At 43.0% G+C, this 19343-nt stretch overlaps 1 protein-coding gene across 1 annotated transcript in view; it reads right to left on the reverse strand.

The window, feature by feature from the left end:
* The window catches only part of RNF144B (ring finger protein 144B), a 72849-nt gene that overhangs the window by 21389 nt on the left and 32117 nt on the right, over window positions 1-19343 (reverse strand). Inside the window, exon 3 of the mRNA XM_084619324.1 lies at window positions 12613-12717. Within this exon, the coding sequence (XP_084475450.1) occupies window positions 12613-12717 (105 nt within the window). The remainder of the gene's footprint in view (window positions 1-12612; window positions 12718-19343) is intronic.

Consider the following 19343-nt stretch of genomic DNA (forward strand, 5'->3'; position numbering starts at 1 on the left):
CCTCATCTCTGATATCTAACACCACTAGGCTCATAAATTGCTGGTGCTGGAGAATTAGGAGCAGAGGTAACCGGGACAGGTGATGACTTCAGGGAATGTATTCAGGGAGCCCCATATTCTGCCTCTATGGAGTTAACGGGAAATAGCCCCATACAAGCCTGTAATCCTGGTTTTGTGCCTCCTCCCTCTGCTGTCTGCAGTCTATATGCTGCAGGGATTTCCAGGATTGCAGCTCCAGAAGACACCAGTGGCAACGCAGGGAGGGTTCTGCTTATTCCAGGGACTGGAGCAGTATTCGCTCCACCAGGAGTCCCAGCAGACGGTATTGCATCAGCTACACAACTCAATATCTACAGTGTGGCTGGTAGGGATGGCAATATTGGAGGGGATTATCCCTACTAGTCTTACAGGCCAGCTGCCCCCTGTTTACAAGAACCTCTGAACAAAAAATAAACAAACAACAAAACAAAACAAAAGCTGTTTTAATAGCTCCACTTAAAGTTAATGAATATACAGTGAAGTGCACAATAGGCCAAAGTTCATTGTAGACTTTACTCCTTCCATGTAATACATAAATATTTGTTCTTTTGAAAAAAAATCCTAACTCTGAGAAGAAAGTGTTAAAACTTTAACAAATACTATAGTTAAAAGGTTCATCCTGTAGAAAATATAAAGTACAAGAAATTTCTTTAGAGTAAATTCAGAGAAAAATTGCAATGTGGGCCTGATCCTATTGGTTTCAAAGGGTTTGACTCATGCCCTATGTTATAAGGGGGGGAAGAGAGAAATCTTGTAGCTACATTATGGGTTAAGGAGTCAGAAAGCCTGAGTTCCATTTCCAGCTGTTACTGGCTCATTCAGATCTTGGGCAACTCATGTAACCTCTACCAGTTTTGCCATCTTTAAAATGGAGATAACATTTTCTCAGGAGTCTTGAGACTCATTTCAGAGTAACAGCCGTGTTAGTCTGTATTCGCAAAAAGAAAAGGAGGACTTGTGGCACCTTAGAGACTAACCAATTTATTTGAGCATGAGCTTTCGTGAGCTACAGCTCACTTCATCGGATGCATACTGTGGAAACTGCAGAAGACATTATATACACACAGAGACTCAGTGCATTTAAATGAAATGTGATACAGAAGTACAAAATAAAAAAAGTTTCTGCATATTGACCATTGGAAATTTCCTTACATAAGAAAACGTCACTCTTTACTTTGCAAACAAAAACATAAACCTATTGGTTATGTAAACAGGGCTAGATCCTCAGCTGTGACTAAGATACATTTAACAGGCAGGGAAGTAGCAAGGATGTCTTTATGTCTACTTTATGACACCCTGACCCTGGGACTGGTGAGTCGATGCCCAGCCCTTGAGATAACTTAATCACATCCAGCTGACTAGTTCAATGGGCCTTTCTAGCAACTGGGGATTGCAGGACTGGCCTGGAAAGTGGGTGGCATACAGCTAATTCCCCATTCCATGAAATCCTCACTCTGACAGACCCACCAAATTTCTGGCTCCTTTGCACCACAAAGCTGGCAAAAATAGGACCAAGGATCTATCCCACAATTTCCCCAGATTTCCAGGTGCCTTAAAAGAATCTATTTGAGTGTTTCTTAAAGAAATATCATCATTGCTTGTGTATATGACACCTTAATAGCTGCTAGTGCTGTGAATTAAAAAGAGCGATGAAATCATAATTATTATTTATTCAGCCCTTGGCACTTCATAGGGAAATAAAAGTGGCACATCCCTGACACAAGACGTTTTTAATCTCAGTTACATTTAATAAAGCAAAGATGACAAGCATTGGATGGGATCATTGTGAGATTAAATGTTTGTCTCCTCCTATCCTGGCATTTTTTCAGGCTGACTTTTAACGGCTCCCTTACACGTCTGTTACATTTCTACCCCCCCCCCCTCCTGATAATCCCATCCACTGTATCCACACACCCAGAACTTCCGAAGCCATTGGGAATCAGGGTTCGGAATCAAAGCTGTACCAAGTTTGATTAAAAAGTGACAAAGGAAGGAGAGCAGGTATGTGACAGAAAGGAAAATACCAAAGCTTGTTCCAGGCTAAGAAGTTGTCCAATTTAAGGAGACTGGTTGACAAATGCCAAAGGAAATATTTCAGAGCTGTTTTTAATTATGTTAAAGGTCTAGCGAAAATGTACATGGATAACAAATGCTCTTCTCCTCTGAAAAGCTGTCAGGCATTACATTTGCGATTTATCATACGTTTTAAATAAGTTTTAGATTTTGTACACATTAGGCACTTCTACAATATTGTTATAAAAAATATAACTGTAGTGGGGATAGTGCCTTTCTCACAAAGCATAAAGACTTAAGAAATCCCAGTAAACATATGGAGATGCTGTAACTCAGAACGCCCAGTGACGTCCTTGCACAGTGTCCAACAATAGGATTCTTAATGAGTTCTATAAAGGTTACAGTAACTGGGAGACACTGTAGGTCCCTGAGGCAAAGAAACAAATAAAGGAGGATGAAAGGAACGAGGTTCAATGCACACAAGGCTAGACTGTCCATTTATTTACAGCCCTCAGTACAGGGTAGCACACGGAAGCAGCTAGGAATTAGTCCTTTCTTGTGCCCTCCCCCACTTGCCCACCCACTACTCTAGTGGCCAGCACATTGGAGGCAGCAGAGCCAAAAAGCTCCATCTACTCTCCCAAGAGATGCACCAGAGAGGGAGCGTACTGGACACACAGCCGCTGCTTAAATCCTCATGCTTGTAATGGAGAGTCAGGGAGGTCACAGAGGGGAATGGATCTTACATCCATTTATGTCCCTGAGCAGCCATGTGGACCATGCCATAATCTTGCCCATAGAGAGGGAGGTTCCTCACAACAGATGATGTTCTAGTAAAATGGATGTTTGAATAAGTGAGACCACCACAAACACCGTGAACCAGGCTACCACAGGGAGCTGCACCAGCCAGTAACCTCCTCTGCCAAAACCCCTAAATCCATGCCTGGAGGCAGCATATGTAAGCAGGGGAATGGTCCAGCTATTGTGGGGGAAACTTTCCTGGCTTCTGCATTACACCGGGCTAGCGAAAGGATCTGAGTCCTCGCTCCCAGTTCCTTTACCCAGAGGCCTCCCTGTCCTTGAGGGCTCCCCTTCCACTCTCCTGCCTGGCAGAGTCCTCGCAACCCCAACAAGGCTGGGCCCAGGATTCCTGGGGGGGCTCAACCCCAAAACCTGCTGTGGTCACCTAGGATAGGGGCTAGGGTGTCCCCACTCCAGGGTACTCTCCACACTGGGCACTTCCCTGACCCACTGATCACTACATACAATTTAAAGCAAATACAAGTTGTTTAATCAACAATTAATTTAAAAAAGAAGGAAAAATGGGAAAGGTTAAAGGAAAATACATCACCCCGCTCTGTGGCAGGGAACATCACAAACAGTGTCTCTGGAATGTCAGGGCAGTTCACAGTCTGTTCCTTGTAGGTCCCAGGCCTCCTTCTCAGGCCCTGGCTGTGCTGCAGGGATGCTGCGTGTTGGACACTTGCTCTGGTGGTGGCCACACACCTCCAGGCTTTGGGTGGTGGGACCCTTCTTCCCAGCGTCAGCCCCCTGTTGGGTTAAGATCCCCCTCCCAGTCTGGCCTGCAAGGACCCTTGACTGCGGGTGTCTTTCTGCGCTGGGCCCTTTGCCCAGGGTCCCCCCTTGCTCACCACACCTGGTTCTGTGTCTGCATCTCTGCTCCCAGCACAGGGTCTGCTCTCCCTGGGCTGTTTCTGTGACTCTGCTCCCAACTCTGACCTGCTTCCTAGGCTGCTTTTCTGGTCCCTCTGGATCTGGTACGGCTCTGCTCTCCAGCTCAGCACGGTGCCCTGCTCTCACCTTAGCTCGGCCCCACTCTGTCTGACCCAGGCAATTCCAGCTCACAGGGAGGATGGGACCTTCCTGGCCTCCTGACTCCCTGATTAGCCTGCCCGCCCTGTCATTCAGGCTGACCTGGACCATTGGCCTCTCCCCTTTGTTCCTGGGGACTGTCAGTATCAGGGTCCTGATCTCCCATCGACCCTTCCCCTTTTAGTACTGGGAGCTAGCCAACCAAAACACCCCCATTGAATGTTAGTAAGGGGGCAACAGTCCTGTAACTGGGCGCAGACTCACCGGCGGCCCCTCATGCTGGTCGTCTCAGGGAATTAGCGTTCCAGCCTCCGGAGCGCTCTCTTCAGGCCGGTGTCTCGCCTTGCTGCTGCTGGCTCCCGTGTCCCTCCCAGGACCCCAGTGCCCCTTTCGCTGGGTGCTGTCCCCTGGCAGTACCCCACAGTTCTGGGTCTCCCCTCCCAGGGGAGCCCCCCCCCACCCACTATCCCTACCTCACCTCAGTCGTAGGCTCCTGCCAGTCACCAGCTAGCCCCCACACCCTGGGGCAGGCTGCAGTATGAGCCACTCATCACTGGCAAGGCTGGGTTTGGACCTGCTGCCTCTGCCTACCCATGGCTGCCCCTGCAACCTCTGTACCTAATTGGCCTTCCCAGACCTGCAGCCTGGGGCTTTCCTAGGCCAGAGCTCCACAGCTCCCTTGGCCTTTCCCCAGCCCTGCTCCAAACTAGGTCCTCTATTCAGGTTTCTGCAGCCAGGTCCCTCCTCTCAGAGCGCGAGAGAGAGAGCGTGAGCGCACACTCTTCCGCTCCCGCCTTCCCTAGCTTTTATAAGGCCTGCTGGGTCTTTTGGGGCGTGGCCCCCAGCTGTGGATGCTCTGCCAATCAGCCCAGCTCTTCCCCTGCCCCAGCCCTCTCCCAGGGCTATCTTAAACCCCTCTGGGCCCGAGCGGGTGTCCACTCCGCTACAAGTCCCCTTACACATATACTTTTGTATATGAGAAAAGTTCAAAAATCATTCCTCATAGCCTTCCAACATGCAGACTTCACTTCTACAGAAAATTCACCTAAAAATCCCACACCTTAAATATTTAAAAGCACAAATTGTATGGCTTTGCATTTATGGCAGAACGTTATTGACACCACAGCAACAGGAAACACTTTGATAAGTCAAGACCAAACAGTGTAGGTTGGGTTTGGTTTTCATGGGCAGAGGGAGGTTTCAGCCTCCTCAGTGTCGGAGGCTAACCTCATCCTCCCGCCACCAGATACAGCGTTTACTAGTTTCATCATAAAATATTTATCTTCACCGTTAAGGAGCTCGCTCATTTCAAATAGAACTGGCTTACTTGCTCCCTTCGCGTTTATTGAAAGCACCAGTGGATGACAAAGAGGAAAATAAAATAATTTGGATGCTGGAAAACAAAGATCTGATGGCAGTGGATCTCTACCTTCTTACACTTCACTTCTAGTGAATGACCAACCAGTTTTCAAATTAAAAAGAAAGAAAATAATTAACCTTTTTTAAATGCATGCTAATTGGATTTTTGCCCAAATAAGAACTGATATACAATCAGTAAGAACTTTAAAGATTTGGGCCAATGTTAAAAATATATATATATATCATTCAGACCATCCCTGCATCTCTTTACAAGACAGATGATGTGCCTGAGTCAGCTCTCAGTTATACTGGTGTCAATCATGTAAATCAGAAGTAACTCTACTGAAATCAATGGAGTGATGTGGTGCAAAACTAGAGAGAGAGAGAGAGAGAGAGAGAGAGGAGAGTCAGGCCAGATTTATATTTATGCCTGCAATGAAAACAGGACACTTACAGATCTAAATCATATATACATGAGGCCTACAGATACTAAGTGCTACACACTTCATACTATATAGGAATCAGAAGTAACAGACAAATCATGAACAGAGAGGCTGTGGACTAATTGTGGCCAGTTGACCACTCGCTGGCAGTCTGTGCAGAGCTAGCTGGTCATATGATGCTGGCTCTCCTCCTTGTTTCAGCTGCTAAACTGCATTAAAAGACAACTAATGATACCATAAGTACTTTCCTAATATTACTTTTCAACATAAGTGATTGCTGTAGTTGACAGAGGAATGCTACATGAGGACAAATGGAAGAGACGGCAGTAGGGCTGGGAGAGAAGAGGGACAGTCCCTCAGACACTCTAGTTGGAGAGCTCCTGCACTAGAAAATATAGGTCTTGCCTGCACTGGGGATTTGCTCTGATTCTGGTCATCAGTGCAAGCTGTGATCAGCACAATCAGCTGCACAAATGCAAACTGTGGCTTATGTCTACACCGGAGGTTGTGCACTAATGCAGCTCAGTCACTCACTGGTGTATTTCAGGGCAAATCCCCAGCACAGTCAAGGCCATTCGGTATGGGACAATTCTGCATCAGCAGAGAGAAGAACTGGATAACATACTAGGTCCTTTCCATCTGTAACACCTATGAATCCAATTCAAAATTGGTTCTTAAAGAATAAAACGTCTTGTTTGAGAAGATAACTGGTTTGCTTTTTAAAATGCTTTTTATCTTGAAACAGACCCTTCCTTCATCAAATATTGCCTTTTCATATATGTATGCTTTTAAAATGGCTACACTACGAGCAACTGTTGATTTAACACAATACCCAGGATTTGACCTAGGACTAGAGCTGGTAGAAAATTTTCCAACAGAACATTATTCTATTCTGTCAGAAAGTGCCATTTCATCAAAATCAGAACTTGAGAGACTGTTGATTTACATGAAATTTCATTTAGGAGAAAAAAAACTTTAAAAGCAGTTAAATAAGGTCAAAACTAAACATCAATTTTTTATTTTGAAATTACTTTTTCATTTCAAAGTTTTTTAGAAAGTCAGAATGAAGTATTCCCATTTTATTAAATCAGAATGTTCCAAGCAACCCAAAACAAAAATACTTTAAAATTTTGTTTTGCAGAAAAATTCAAGTTTCCAAATCAAAAAACAAAAAAAAAATCAAATGTCTCGACATTTTTCATGGATAAAAATTCCTGTTCCAGCATAGATCTACCTACAACATACCTTATGACAAAATATGGCCAAATATTCATATACTTTATGTCATGGCAAAAATTGGTTATTTGGATAATAAAATTAAAGTTGCTTTTTTCCAGAGCACCAGTTCCATCACCACTACCACAACATCGTTATACCAATGAGAGCAGAGAGCAAGCTGCCTAAAAGTAACATTTCAAATTGCAAGCGTCCTACTTGCTGACTATACTATGACAACATACTTAAATAGCCATCAGGATTATCCTTTGGATTCCATGGCCTGTACTTCCAGGCTGCCGATGGCCTTCTTGTGTGATAAACTACAGGCAAAATTTTGAACAATCTTTTTAAGTATTCATCCAGAGTAACAATTCACACAACACTATTTATCTTGAAAAATGATTCACTTCCGATCCATTTTGGATTTAGTATCCCTAGCCCATCAGCAAAACAGTGCTTGCTATAATTTCTATAAACTGCATACTTCCCATGCCACTTAGGCTGGAATGAATAAAAATCATTCTCTTGGAAATTTGAACATTTTTGTCAGCATATCAATTAGCTGTAAACCTTATACTGACGTCAACCCTTTGGAAAGCTGTTAATACTGAGGATTATTAGGTGAATTTCCAGATTTGGGGCAATAGGGAACGCTGTGTCAGAGAAGAAGTAAGGCTTTTGGTCAAAGGTGGGCGGGGATAGATCTGTAACGAATCCTCTCGGCTACACCTCTTTCCTGCATGAAAGCTACTCTTCCCTGATTTCCTCCCAATGAGCTCCATTTCACCCTACATCTAATTCCCAACACCTTCCTCAGGCTGCGAGCAAGCAGTACATTCTACCCAAACATACCTGAAATGCTCAGCTGCGCTTTAAAAAAGACATGTTCCTATTTTCATTTGTTTTTTTTAAGCTAGTATGGCACATATACAGTCCCTGAGCAGCAAGTAATGCAACATTGTTTAACACTTTACTGGAATACAACGTTTAGCTTTTGCCAGAATAGAAAGCAACAAAACACAACAGGGCGTAGGCTTCAGAATGCAGCTCAGAACAAAGATTAAGCCTGTAAAAGCATCTAAAAATAGAGTTACACACCCTGGAGAGTTTTACTGAAATATAAAACAGATATCTTATTTATACTGAAAAACTGAATAGGCTATGGAGTAGAAGAATAGAAATGCTGCACACCAAGAAGATAAAGTACCTTGACAGAGGGGTGTGTGACACATTCATAACACTAGCTTGCACTATGCCAAGTTATATCTTGTTTTATGGAGTCCTTCCATTTCATGAGCATTCAGGGCTTCAGTCAACGCTCATTGAAGTCAATGGAAAGACTCCCATCAGTTTTTCAGTTGGCTTTGGAAAGAATCCTAAATTCACCCCGTGACCTTGTATATAATAAAAGGTGGGAGGTAGAGGGGTTAATTGTTAGCTAACACAACTAGAAATCTTACTTGGCCTCTAGTGTAGGCACAGTTTAATGTGTTTAAAACCAGGTTAGAGGATTGTGAGGTTAAACTTGTGTTTAAATTAGGTATTAAATGGTGTTTCAAATGTCCACTAACATGATAGGATTTAAATCCTTTTTCCTGGTTTAGACAAAGTCTATTCAAGTCTTCAATAAAACTGAAACATTGTTTTCATTTGTCTTTTATTGGTCCTTTTAAAGAAGCAGATACTCAAACAAGAAATAAATCATATGAAGGTCTATTCCACCAAATGGCACAGAGGGTGTGGCCAACTGAAAGTCACGTGGTCTCACGTAATGAAGTTATATCAGAGTTGAGTCTTTATAGGCAAAAGTTGGAGATCAACTGTCTCATGAATTCACAAAGTGGAATATTATAACGTTATCATTTTTCTGCCTGAAATGGGAACTTGCATTTTAGATCCTGTACTGAATCATGTATAATGTTTAATTAATATTTCCATGCCAAACACCTTCAATATTCTTGTTTGTACAATGCCCTTATACTGTCATCTATTTAAATACATAGCATGCAATTTGGAATAAAAACATTCTATACTATCCAAATTTTAAAGGTTTGGACTCACCCCTGTAGTGCCTCCTGCTGGTCATTGGGGAATTAGCTCTTTCCAGCACAGAGCACCCTCTGAAAGCCAGTGATCCACACACTCTGGCCCCCATGTCCCTCACAGACCCTGGTGCCCCTTTCTCTGGGGTTCTGCCCCCTGGCAGTACCCCCACACTCTTCCTCTGGGTCTCCCCTTCCTGGGGAACCCCTAACCCACTATCCCCACCTTGCCTCAGCCTGGGCTACTGCCAGTCATCACCAAGCCCCTGTTCCCTGGGGCAGACTGCAGTGTAAAGGCCACTCATCATAGGCAAGGTGGTTCGGACCTGTTGCCTTCCTCTGCCTCCAAGTACTTCTATGGGCCTTGGACCAGGCCTTACAGCCTGGGGAGTTGCCAGCCTGGAGCACCCCCACTCAGCCTGTTCCTTCCCCAGCACTGCACCACCCTCAGTACCCTGTCAGGCAGGTAAGCCCTACTCTCTCCCAGCTTGGAGAGAGACTCCTTGGGCCTCTGGCTCACAGCCTTTTTAAACAGGCCTACTCGGGCCTGATGGGGCATGGCCCAGCTGCGGCTGCTTCCCCAATCAGCCATCCCCAGCCACAGCCCTCTCCAGGGCTGCTTTTAACCCCCTTCTATTTTAGGTGCGGGGTATCCACCCCGCTACACAAATTAACTATTTTTATTTATTTATTTTTTTAAGTGGTGCAGTCCTGTAGAGGAGAAAGAGAAACAGAAATAAAAGTTTCTGCATATAACTGACACGTTTTACAAAATAACTTTTTAGATCACTAAAGAAAACAGGAGAATGGTTTTACTATTTTCTGCTATCTGTTGTGAACTATTTTTCATAGTAAAAAGATATATTCAATGAAACCCATAAAACATTTCATTTTAACAGACTTCTAAAATGCAAAAGTTTCATTTTTCTAGTAGCAATGCCAATGGGGAGTTTCAGAACATTCTTTCATTCATGGGTCATTAATGCACTTCTTGGGCTGTGTAGTCACTCAGCCTTTAGCCCCAGAAAGCACCCAAGAAATACATTAATGGCCATTAATGCATGCCCTGGAGTGGCCTCTTGATTAGCTAATGGGAAATAAGTCTTTAGAATTTCTGCAGCTCCACAAACATAGCTTAATAGAGTAAAACTCTTTGTAACATTTGTTAAGTGTTATGATACAACTAAAGCAAACATTCTTTTCTGTTCAAGGCTGGTTGCCTACTTCCCAAGATGTGAGAATGCCCACTAGTTTCTCTCCTATTTCCATGCAGAGTAAAGGAGGAGAAGAGGAGATGCTGTGGAAGGTGAAGAATAACTCCATCATATGCCCATGTGCTGTAAGAACCCCAGATGTGGTTCTCAGGCCCCAGTTCACCAAAGTACTTAAGCACATGCTTAATTTAAGCATGTACTGGGACTTAACCAGGTGCTTAAGTGCTTTGCTGACCTGGGGCCTTGCAACATGCTCCTATTACAATATGCACATGCTGGCTTTTCAAACAAGAGGAAAGCAGACCTGGGATACCATCTCCAGTCTGCTAGTAGGAGAGGGCAGTCACAGAACGAGGTTGGCTCATCCTCATTTCCTACAGGAGTGAGGAGGAGTTATAGGAGAGCCATACCCTCTGAGTCTTTTCTTCACTCCTCAGCAGTGAGCACAGCTCTTTTTCTTTCATCCACCGGGTGCAGGCTCCTCTCCACACCTCCCTCATCAGGGAAGCATCATCATAGAGCAGGGGTCAGCAACCTTTCAGAAGTGGTGTGCCAAGTCTTCATTTATTCACTCTAATTTAAGGTTTTGCATGCCAATAATACATTTTAACGTTTTTAGAAGGTCTCTTTCCATAAGTCCTTAATATATAACTAAACTATTGTTGTATGTAAAGTAAATAAGATTTTTAAAATGTTTAAGAAGCTTCATTTAAAATTAAATTAAAATACAGAGCCCCCCGGACTGGTGGCCAGGACCTGGGCAGTGTGAGTACCACTGAAAATCAGCTCACGTACCGCCTTTGGCACACATACCATAGGTTGCCTACCCCTGTCATAGAATTAGGTCTTCTTCATATTGCCCCATAGCCCCAGGCCTTCTCTTCTGCTTCCTTTGCTTACTCTGAATTGGTGCGGGGGAAGGGTGCCACAGCCATTCTCATACTAAGTTATCGTTTCTGCATTCCAAGAGGTCGAGAATAGCAGCTTACTACAGAATGACATTTCACCACAGGTAGAGTGAAGTTTACTTTAATGCCTTGTCTACATTACAAAATAAACCACATTTAAAACAGTTGTTAAAATGGCTTAGCTTAGGATGCAGGGGTCACTACCTTGGCTATTGTACAGTGCAAACATTCTGAACAAAGATACTCACAGGTCACATTCACTGGGGGATTCACAACAGAATTCCGCTGGCAATGCCCACGTTTGAACTGGGTTATAGTGAGCACAGCTATGCCATCTTTGAATACAGGGCTGTAGGAGGCCCACAGGATAACAAATAAGTATTTGCTTTTGTGCAATTCAGGGGAAGAAAATTCAGGGCTTGGGTCTCATTTATTTCATTCCTGCACTTGGGGATGAGAGAAAAGGAGTGAGGGCAAAGGTCGTTTAATGCTTTTAGCCACCTTTGCACTCCCTACATTCTCCCTCTATTTGCCATGTAAGCAAGAACAGCCTTGGGGCTGCTCTCTCTGACACTCTGTTTTTCATGGCCTCTGGGAAGCAGAGAATTGCTGCAGTGTAGTACACTCCAGCCATACTAGCGACCCATCTCGTGTGCCATGGTTGAGAGTGGGGCCATCTAGGAACTTTACATCCTTTCTACAATAGCCAGGCAGGCCATTTGACTAGGGGCTATTTCTGACCACTTTACCCAGACTAAATGGCATAAAGGGGACATAATATAACTGAGAATTGGATGCTACCTCAGTTTCTTTATCTCAAACCTTAGAAGTATATATGCATGTTCCTCTGCATGTGTGTTATACATATCTGTGGGTGTATACACACGTGTGTATGTGTGTGCACACACTAGTGTAACCTCCTTGTTCAGCCTCAGGGCTCCCAAAGTCTCATCTACTGGAAAGTTCTCTCTTTTGGGTTTTGAGACTCTCACTCTTCTCATCTGTCAAATCCAACTCCCACCCAGCTTTCCCTTACAATTTATAGAAAGACTGACACACAAGAAACTGTCCTCATTTTTCCTGCTTCACCCCAATATAAACACACTGGGTTAAATCCTTACCCCACTTAAACTAGTGGGAGATTTGCCATTTACTTCAGTGGAGACAGGATTTCACCCACCGTAGGTATCCATATCAAAGCCATTCCAACAGTCATTGCTAATGAATGTTTAGTGGTTCCTGGATGCAGAATATTTTGGTTAAATCACCTGCCTGGGTAATTCAGAAATTGTCTGGATCCCAAGTAAGCATTTTCTCAAGACAGAAAAGAAAAACATCTATTTGTCTCTAGTTCCTATGGTCAGGCAGGCTTCCTGTCACAGACTCATGAGAGGTAATTAAGAGGAGGAAACAGAACAATATTGTATTTATTATGGTGGATTTATTAGTTATTTATTAATTTATTATTAATTATTATTTATAATAATTTATTATTATAAATAAAGGTGGAACTAAAAAGAGGAGAGAAGACAAGTGTCACTACCTCTGCTTCTTGTAGGATCCCATGGTTCAAGCATACCATGTCTGGACAAGTGATGGGAGAACCACAGCCTTCTCGAATTGCCAGCTGCATATACTGCTTTAGGCACTAAAAAGGAGAAAAGAAAAAAAATGATGGAAAGTTGCAACCCACATGATAGGGAAACGTAGATGTTAACACTGCACTACACAGGTGCCACCTCCACTTCCTTAATTGGCTGTCCTAGAGCACTAGGGAAAACATAAATTATCATACGTGTGGATGCTAAGAACCATTACTTTGGGAAGAATGCAGCAAAGAACAATTAATTATGTATGACTTCATCCATCACATATTGAGTTTACTCAAGTCAGCAAGTCAAGTCCTGTGCTAATACATTTTCTCTATATTAAGCCTAGACTTGGAAAAGAACAGGCTATATTTCACTCTAATTAAAACAGGTTTTGCTCTTCTATTTTCCCTTCATGTTTTCTTAATTCAGTCTCTCACCTGGTGGCCACCATTATAGGGCCTCACTTACAAGCAGGAGAGTTGCTTTCTCAGCAATCTGCAATGAAGGCAGCTTATAGATTGGCTAGCAGAGCACGGATCTGGAAACAGTGAGGCTATCAACTTTCCTCCAAATAGATTGTGTCATTTCCATGAATTGCCATCAACCACTGGCCTACTGAGCAAGTGTTCAAAGTCCATTTCCAACAGAGAGGCCCTCCTGCATGTGTCCACATCACTTCGCTGCACAAAAATAATTGTGTAGTATTTTTTCTTGGGATGAGAAAAAGCAGATCCCCAATGTTTCGTCCCCATTATGACACATCCAATTTGGATTTTAAGGGCCCTATTCTCCAGCCCGTTACACTAGTTTTATGCCCGTGCAACTGCACTGAAGTCAAAGAATTTAAAGCAGTATGAAACTGGTGTAACAGAGGTTTCTAATTCTAAAATACACAGGAAGTAGTGAACCCAAAGGGTCCTGTGAAAAAAAACATTGACCAATATTCCAGGTAAAAGTGATGTAACAATGTATACTGCAAAACGATGTAATTCAACTCTACTGTGCATGCCAGCAAAATGTACACCTGCCAAATCCTTGTGGTCACTTAAACAGTTTATTTTAAAGGAAAATGAATATATCTTCCACCAAATGGCATGGCATTTAAAATAACATCTGATTTCCAATAAGATGTTTATTTTTTAAAAAAATTTGTATTTAAAGGGAGATCATCAGGTAATTTATTACCAAAATTTAGGGATTTAATTTTTTAAGAGTTTCAAAAGCCTAATTTTAAAACCAACAGGTTAAACTATAAGCCCTGCCACATGCCCCTGCAGGAGTGTAATAAGGTATAAGGAGCCCCTTTAAGTCCCTGCGTGGACTCCCTGCATTTCCAGCGCCTGTAGGGTAGGCCACCACTGGACTGTTATTCCCCCACCCATCAGGTGGGAGTCTTGGCTCTGCCCCTCCAATGCTCTGGTAAGCACAGCTGAGCTGGCACAGACGATGAAGTAATCTGTGCCAGCAATAGGTTGCCCCCGATCAAAGGGAAAGAAGGGACTAGATGTGACCCTGGGGGAGACACTCTGGTTTTGCCTTGCTCCCGGGTTTCAGTCCAGCCCCATATGTTTATGACTTATGTTTTAAATTTCAATCAACTTTTATTTGTTTACATTTAAACAGTTCCCTACATGAGAACTAGAAAGTGATACTAGTAGATATAAGAATAGAACTGGCCAGTCTATTTTCACATTCCAAGATGAGCAAAGGGCAAAAAGTAAATAAGCAGTATAACTATTCTAACAATTTTAATAACTTCAGGTGTTATTAGTAACACAAGGAATTTAGTGAAACTTAACCAGATGCTGTCCCTTTATTCATTCAAACAATGTAGTTAATGCTCCTTTCCAAAAGGAACCTAGAAACAACACGAGAAAGAGTCAGTAATTGAAACATAAAGTGGGTTTAATGGCCTAGCTACAAAAGACACCTCCCATCTGCATAGAAAAGTAAATGGAAACAGAGGAAGTAACATAGTCATGATTGATCCCAACAGGAAATGCTCTACTCCAAAGTCTGCCCCCAAAAATCCACATGCAATGGAGTGGAGGAAGGCTGCATAGCTCATAAGGGTAGGACAGCCCAGCAATAGGTGCCAACTCCGTGAGTGCTCCAGCCCTGGAGCACCCATGGAAAAAAATTAGAGTGTGCTTAGCATCCACCTGCAGCCAGTTCCTCCCCTCTCCCTCCCTCAGCACCTCCCACCCACCAGAGGCCCCACCAATCAACTCCCCCGCCCCGCAGCGCCTCCTACCTGCCACGGATTAGCTGTTCCACAGCATGCAGGAGGGGCTGAGGCGGAAGGGGAGGAGCGGGGATGGGGTGTGCTCAGGGGAGGGGCAGGAACTGGGCTGGAAGAGGCGGGTCAGGGTGGGGCCTTGGGCGAAGAGGTGGAGTTGGGTGTGGTCTGGGGTTGAGCAGGAGCTGAGCACTCCTGGGGAAAGGAAGATGGTGGTGCCTGTGGGCCCAACACATGCTCCCTGCATCCTGCTCCCATTGTTCAGAGCCCACCGTACCCTTTGGGGAGCGTAGATTTTCCTCCTCAGTGTGTCTCTCAGTTAGTGTTGGAGAACAATCCTTTTCTTTGACTGCAACCCCGGCTCCTGTCCCTTTTGGGATGGGTGACTATGTTTAGTAATTTACTTTGACAGTAGGATACAGTAGACTCAGATTCTAAGATCAGTTCAGGCCACCCCATTAAAGAGCGAGGACAAAGGCTAAGAAGTTACTGCAGGACTTATGGAAGCCCAAAGGCTTTTTCTTACTTTACCCTGCTAGGGCAGTTGACCTCAGCACTAACAATTATTTTCCTGTGGAAGAATGTGCGTGCAGCTTTAGGAATACACCTTCAAGGGACTAGATGGCTCAAAAGCTTGATACCATAATATGAAACCTTTCTCCTCTAGTTTGCTGGTTCAAATCCAGATCAGGTTAACAAAGGCTAGTGTGTCCTTTATGTTGTAGTTTCACAGACTGAGTTCAACAAGCTTTGGATCAGAAGCCAGTAGCTGAGGCTCTCAAAAGTACTTTACAAACAACAGCCCTGTGACATAAATTTTACAAACATTAAATGTTTTACATATTACAGAACTGACGCTGAGGGACTGTGGGCCCAATTCAGTCAGGTGCTGAGAAGAGCTGAAGGTGCTGAGTGCTACCCAGGTGACACACAGCACATTCCAGGACAAAGCCTTAAGTGACTTGCCTAAAGATCACACATCAGTCTGTCTGGGAACCAGGAATAGAACCTCACCTCTCCTCTTCCCAAAATTAGCAGTAAAGAAATTAAAAAAAAAAAAGTACTGTAGCTTTTAGCACAGCAGAACTGCTTTAAGCTTTTATTATTATTATTTATTTAAAAACACAGACACTAATTTAGTTTAATTATAAAGTAGCTGAAAATGAAGCACTGATGCAAGCCGTGACTGTGGTGAAGACAGGGCAAAGAGAATTATAAATTTATACAGTAAAATAGTTATTTGCATTTGCAGCATCATACAACCATTTCCACACCCCAGAAACACATCAAAAGTTGACAAAAGCATTGAAAAATTGCACTTTTTGCTTAGACATACACCACAGTAATGAAAATCTATTGATACATACAATTTCCTGTGTACAGAAACTATGACCCAGATTTTCAGAAGTGGGAAGGGGGCACCCAACCCCTTTTGAAAATTAGAACCCTTTAAGGCATCTTACACAGAGAAAGAGTGCATGCAAGTAAATACAGTTCTTTAAAGATAGGATCATTTCAGAAACACAGGAAACAGTGGTTAGAGATGTGCACATGACATGTAGGCAAGAGTTCTTGGTTGTATTCATGGCTCTGCCACTTTCTCCCTGTGTGTGACATTAGCAAGTCACAAAGCATGTTTACCTTCTAGTCTAAAAGTAACTGCCTAAGAATAGTATTGTTTCTCAGCAAGAGACAATTTAATGAAAAAATGTGAACTGCCAGACCTGCAAATTCACCCTGGTCAAGTTGTGTTCTTCCTGGCTTGCATATTACCAACAGGAAATGGAATTTAGACCTTTATGTTCATGGTACATGAGCCAGAATAAAATCTTGTTCCTTCTCCCATAATTTTGCAGTGGTGACAGAAATAAAATAAATTTTAAGAGTGGGATTATTCAAAGAATTCGCTGCTAACGTAACTGCTCCGACTGAAGTCAATGGAACTTCCATTAACTTCAGTGGAAACAGAGTTAGGCCAATGCTGAGTGTTTTGGAAAAATCTTACCCAAAAAAGAAAGGGGAAAAATATTTTCTCATTAAAGCAAGTAGCTATGGCTCAAAACACACATAGATACCAAGCAAATTTATTGTGCAAGATGTGCCATTTTTGCAGAGCCACTCTTCTGCCCATAAATGCATTTCAGCCTGTCATTCCCTCAGATTTTTTATCTACAAAATGGGGATAATAAATATTTACCTACCTCCCAGGATGTTGTGAGGCTTAATTAGTTAAAGTTTATAAGAATGCTTTGATGAAATATATTGTTTTATGTACATATATACAGAGAGAGAGATTATATTATGATATATATGTTGTGACAAAGTTCCTCCTCTACCTTGATAAGTTTTGCGCTTATTGGCGGATTTGCTCGCCTTGGAGATTCACGGCAGCCGTCAGTTTGGCCGTTTTCGTGAACCCACAGTCCAGGTCAACTTCTCCTGTGTCTGACCAGGAGTTGGGAGGTTTGGGGGAACCCGGGCCCGCCCTCTACTCTGGGTTCCAGCCCAGGGCCCTGTGGAATGCAGCTGTCTAGAGTGCCTCCTGGAACAGCTGTGCGACAGCTACAACTCCCTGGGTTACTTCCCCCTGGCCTCCTCCCAACACCTTCTTTATCCTCACCATAGGACCTTCCTCCTGGTGTCTGATAATGCTTGTACTCCTCAGTCCTCCAACAGTACGCTTTCTCACTCTCAGCTCCTAGTGCCTCTTGCTCCCTGCTCCTCACACACGCACTACAAACTGAAGTGAGCTCCTTTTTAAACCCAGGTACCCTGATTAGCCTGCCTTCATTGATTCTAGCAGCTTCTTGATTGGCTGCAGGTGTTCTAATCAGCCTGTCTTAATTGTTTCCAGAACGTTCCTGATTGTTCTGGAACCTTCCCTATTACCTTACCCAGGGAAAAGGGACCTACCTAACCTGGGGCTAATATATCTGCCTTCCATTGTCTGTTGCCTTGAAGAAAAGCCTGGTGACGGTGGCAAATTGGCCCGTGCTTCTGGAAACTATGCCACAGTTATCTCCCACTATCTTGAAACTAAGAAAACCTGCGTGAAGCTGCCTTCTGGTTCTGAGAAGGTGATCTCTTCTGCAAACAGAGCTGTTGGTGGCATTGTTGCAGGTGGAGGTCGTATTGACAAGCCTATCCTAAAGGCAGGTCATGCCTATCACAAATACAAGGCAAAGCAAAACTGCTGGCCACATGTCCGTGGTGTGGCTATGAATCCTGTAGAACATCCCTTTGGTGATGGTAACCATCAACATATTGGTAAGCCTTCAACCATCAGGAGAGATGCTCCAGCTGGTCGCAAGGTCAGTCTCATTGCTGCCCGTCGTACTGGTAGACTGCGTGGAACCAAGACTGTGCAGGAGAAGGAGAACTAATGTCTTTCAATACACAATAAAAGGCTTTAACCCCCCCGTCCCCAAAATCACTCTGCTTTAGCCATCTGGCCCGACCCTGTCACAATGTCTAATATAAACACTCCACTATATTCTATTATATATATACATAGAGATAAGGAATGAGAGGGTGCATATAGACTCAGACACATACTCATTATATATCTACAGCTCAAGTGGAGACAATATGACATTTTCAGAAAAGGAAGAAACTGCTAAGAGATACACTGAAAAGATCTGTCCTGGACTAACAGCATACAAAATTTCATTTGCAGTAAAACATTTCATGCAAGCTTCAGCCTAAAGGGAGTTGTTATGATAACATTCTTAATCTAACTCTGGAAATAGGTGCTTATATAGTAACTATGAATAAGTACAGCACTTCCAGTAGGAACTGTTCTAACTTCACTGATTTCACTAATATATACAACAGGATTAAACAAAATATTGCCAGAGATAAAGGTTTTTAGTGTAGGATTTAGTCTATATACGGCATTAGCACAATTGCACATTTTTACCTCTTGATTTTTAAATTAGTTCAGGCAATGTATTTAAATCTCATGTTGCTAGGCAATGACACGACAAGGGCACTTGTACTCCTCTCACTACAAATCCATATTTCTATTCAAGGCCACTTTCAAATAATCTTCTCCTTGCCACAGACAAAAGACTGGTCTCAGTCATTACTGCATATTGCTTTTTCAAGTACATCAAGTGCATTCAGTGTGTTCTATTAACTTTCTCAACTCCAATTTTGTACAAAGCTTTCCAGCTCACTAATTGTAACTTTTATTGCTTTTGATAGAAAATATGAAAGGAAACCACAAACCTGATGTGACAAATTTTAATATCTAGTTTTTGATTAAGAAAAATAAAGGAGACAGTCAGTTAAAGAATGAGGGTGGAAAGGAAATCAGGTCAGCCCTTTCAATAATATGTCCTATAGGCAGTACTGTTGACAGTTGAGCCCTGTATCTAGTTAACATTTCACTGCAATTATTATATCATTTAAAAGGCAAAAGCTGTAGGTTGTGATTGGGAT

This window comes from Lepidochelys olivacea (assembly GCF_965140295.1).
Source record: "Lepidochelys olivacea isolate rLepOli2 genome assembly, chromosome: 2".
Classification (NCBI taxonomy): Eukaryota; Metazoa; Chordata; order Testudines; family Cheloniidae; genus Lepidochelys; species Lepidochelys olivacea.